Source organism: Vigna radiata, unplaced genomic scaffold (assembly GCF_000741045.1).
Source record: "Vigna radiata var. radiata cultivar VC1973A unplaced genomic scaffold, Vradiata_ver6 scaffold_252, whole genome shotgun sequence".
Classification (NCBI taxonomy): Eukaryota; Viridiplantae; Streptophyta; class Magnoliopsida; order Fabales; family Fabaceae; genus Vigna; species Vigna radiata.
Window position 1 is genome coordinate 406,814 of NW_014544137.1, and position 1,538 is coordinate 408,351.

Here is a 1,538-nt window from a genome sequence, read left to right on the forward strand (position 1 = left end):
CAGTCTCCAGATCCCTCTCATTCCGGTGTATGTTCGATTCGTCCATGTGCCCCTTCCACTCGAAGCCTGTCAGGAGCCGCTCCTTGTCCGTGCCCCCTGCACCATGCTTTTTGCACCGGCGATCACTCCCCGCCCTTGTCAGTGCCCGGGTGTCACACTCTCCCTCCTAACTCTATTGACAGTTTCCGCACATTTGCCACTCTATTGAAAAAGAAGTACGCATCCAATCGAAAAGAAGCGACCACCGCAGCCGAACTCCTCAATCTCAGACAGGAGAAAGACGAGCCACTAAGAAAGTTCATGCACAGATACACTGAAGTAGCGAGAAGAGTAAAAGGGGTAAGCCACGAGTTCATTATCACCAATTTACCCAACTGCCTGAAGCCAGGTTACGTCTCAGAATCCCTGTATGCCAAGTTACCTAAAACCATGGAAGAGCTACAAGAAAAAATGAACAAGTTCATTAAGATGGAGGACCAACCGCATTTTCACTGGAAAACGGACGCCGCCACAACAGAAACCAAGCAGGAGGGGGGACGGTCACGGGACAAAAACCGTAATCATAAACCCTCGCGAAAACACACCCCAACCCCTTACAATCTTCAATACAACCGGTATGCTCCTCTTACGGCCTCAAGGGAGAAGGTGTTTGAAAAAGCCCTACAGGCCAACCTAATTACCGCTACCAGACGGGGGACACCGGATGCTGCAGACAGAGCCAAAGTTTGCAGATATCATGGTAACCAGGGGCACACTACAGAAGAATGCCAGGTCCTCAAGGATAGAATTGAAAAGCTGATTCGCGAAGGGCATTTGCAGGAATTTGTCCGAACCGACTCACGCCGGCGAGACCGGTCGCCTAGGAGGATGAGAAGAAGTCCCGAGCATACGGGGAGAAATACCGAACGCTCCAGGGATCAGCATCGTGAGCGCTCTCGCAGTAGACATCAGAAGCGTGACCCCACTCCACGGGGACGGATCGATACCATCTCGGGCGGTTTTGCGGGAGGAGGGCCTCATCCTCAGCTCGCAAAAGACACGTGAGAAGTTTACGAAGTGTTCACAACGTCGCCCGCAACCCCTTATCGATGCCGGACATCATCTTCACGGACGAAGATTTTCATGCCCCGGATCCCGATCAGGACGATCCAATGGTCATAACCGCTCGCATAACACAGTATGATGTAAGTAAGGTCCTAGTGGATCAGGGAAGTTCCGTCAACATCCTATATTGGACTACCTTTCAAAAGATGGGACTATCAGAAGATATAATAGCACCCTTCGGAGAGCAAATTGTTGGGTTTGCAGGAGAACGGGTGGATACTCGAGGATATGTTGATCTCAGAACCCGACTGGGAACTGGTGACAGGGCCAAAGAACTCCGTACGCGGTTTCTGTTGGTAGAAGCCCACACCTCATATAACGCCCTCTTAGGGCGGCCATGCCTCAATGCCTTCAGCGCCATAGTTTCCACTCCTCACCTGGCGATGAAATTCCCTTCGGAGGACGGAAAGATATGTACCGTACGGGCAGATCAG

General features: G+C 51.6%; 1 protein-coding gene across 1 annotated transcript; it reads left to right on the forward strand.

Moving 5' to 3' along the window:
- The first annotated feature begins 300 nt into the window (after window positions 1-300).
- Window positions 301-1,044, forward strand: LOC106755356. The gene has a single exon (XM_014637500.1). It carries the CDS (start codon window positions 301-303, stop codon window positions 1,042-1,044), a length of 744 nt encoding a protein of 247 aa, XP_014492986.1.
- Window positions 1,045-1,538: the final 494 nt, after the last annotated feature.

Coding starts and splice junctions, on each gene's coding strand:
- LOC106755356 (XM_014637500.1), top strand. CDS start 301: ATGCACAGATACACTGAAGTAGCGAGAAGAGTAAAAGGGGTAAGCCAC.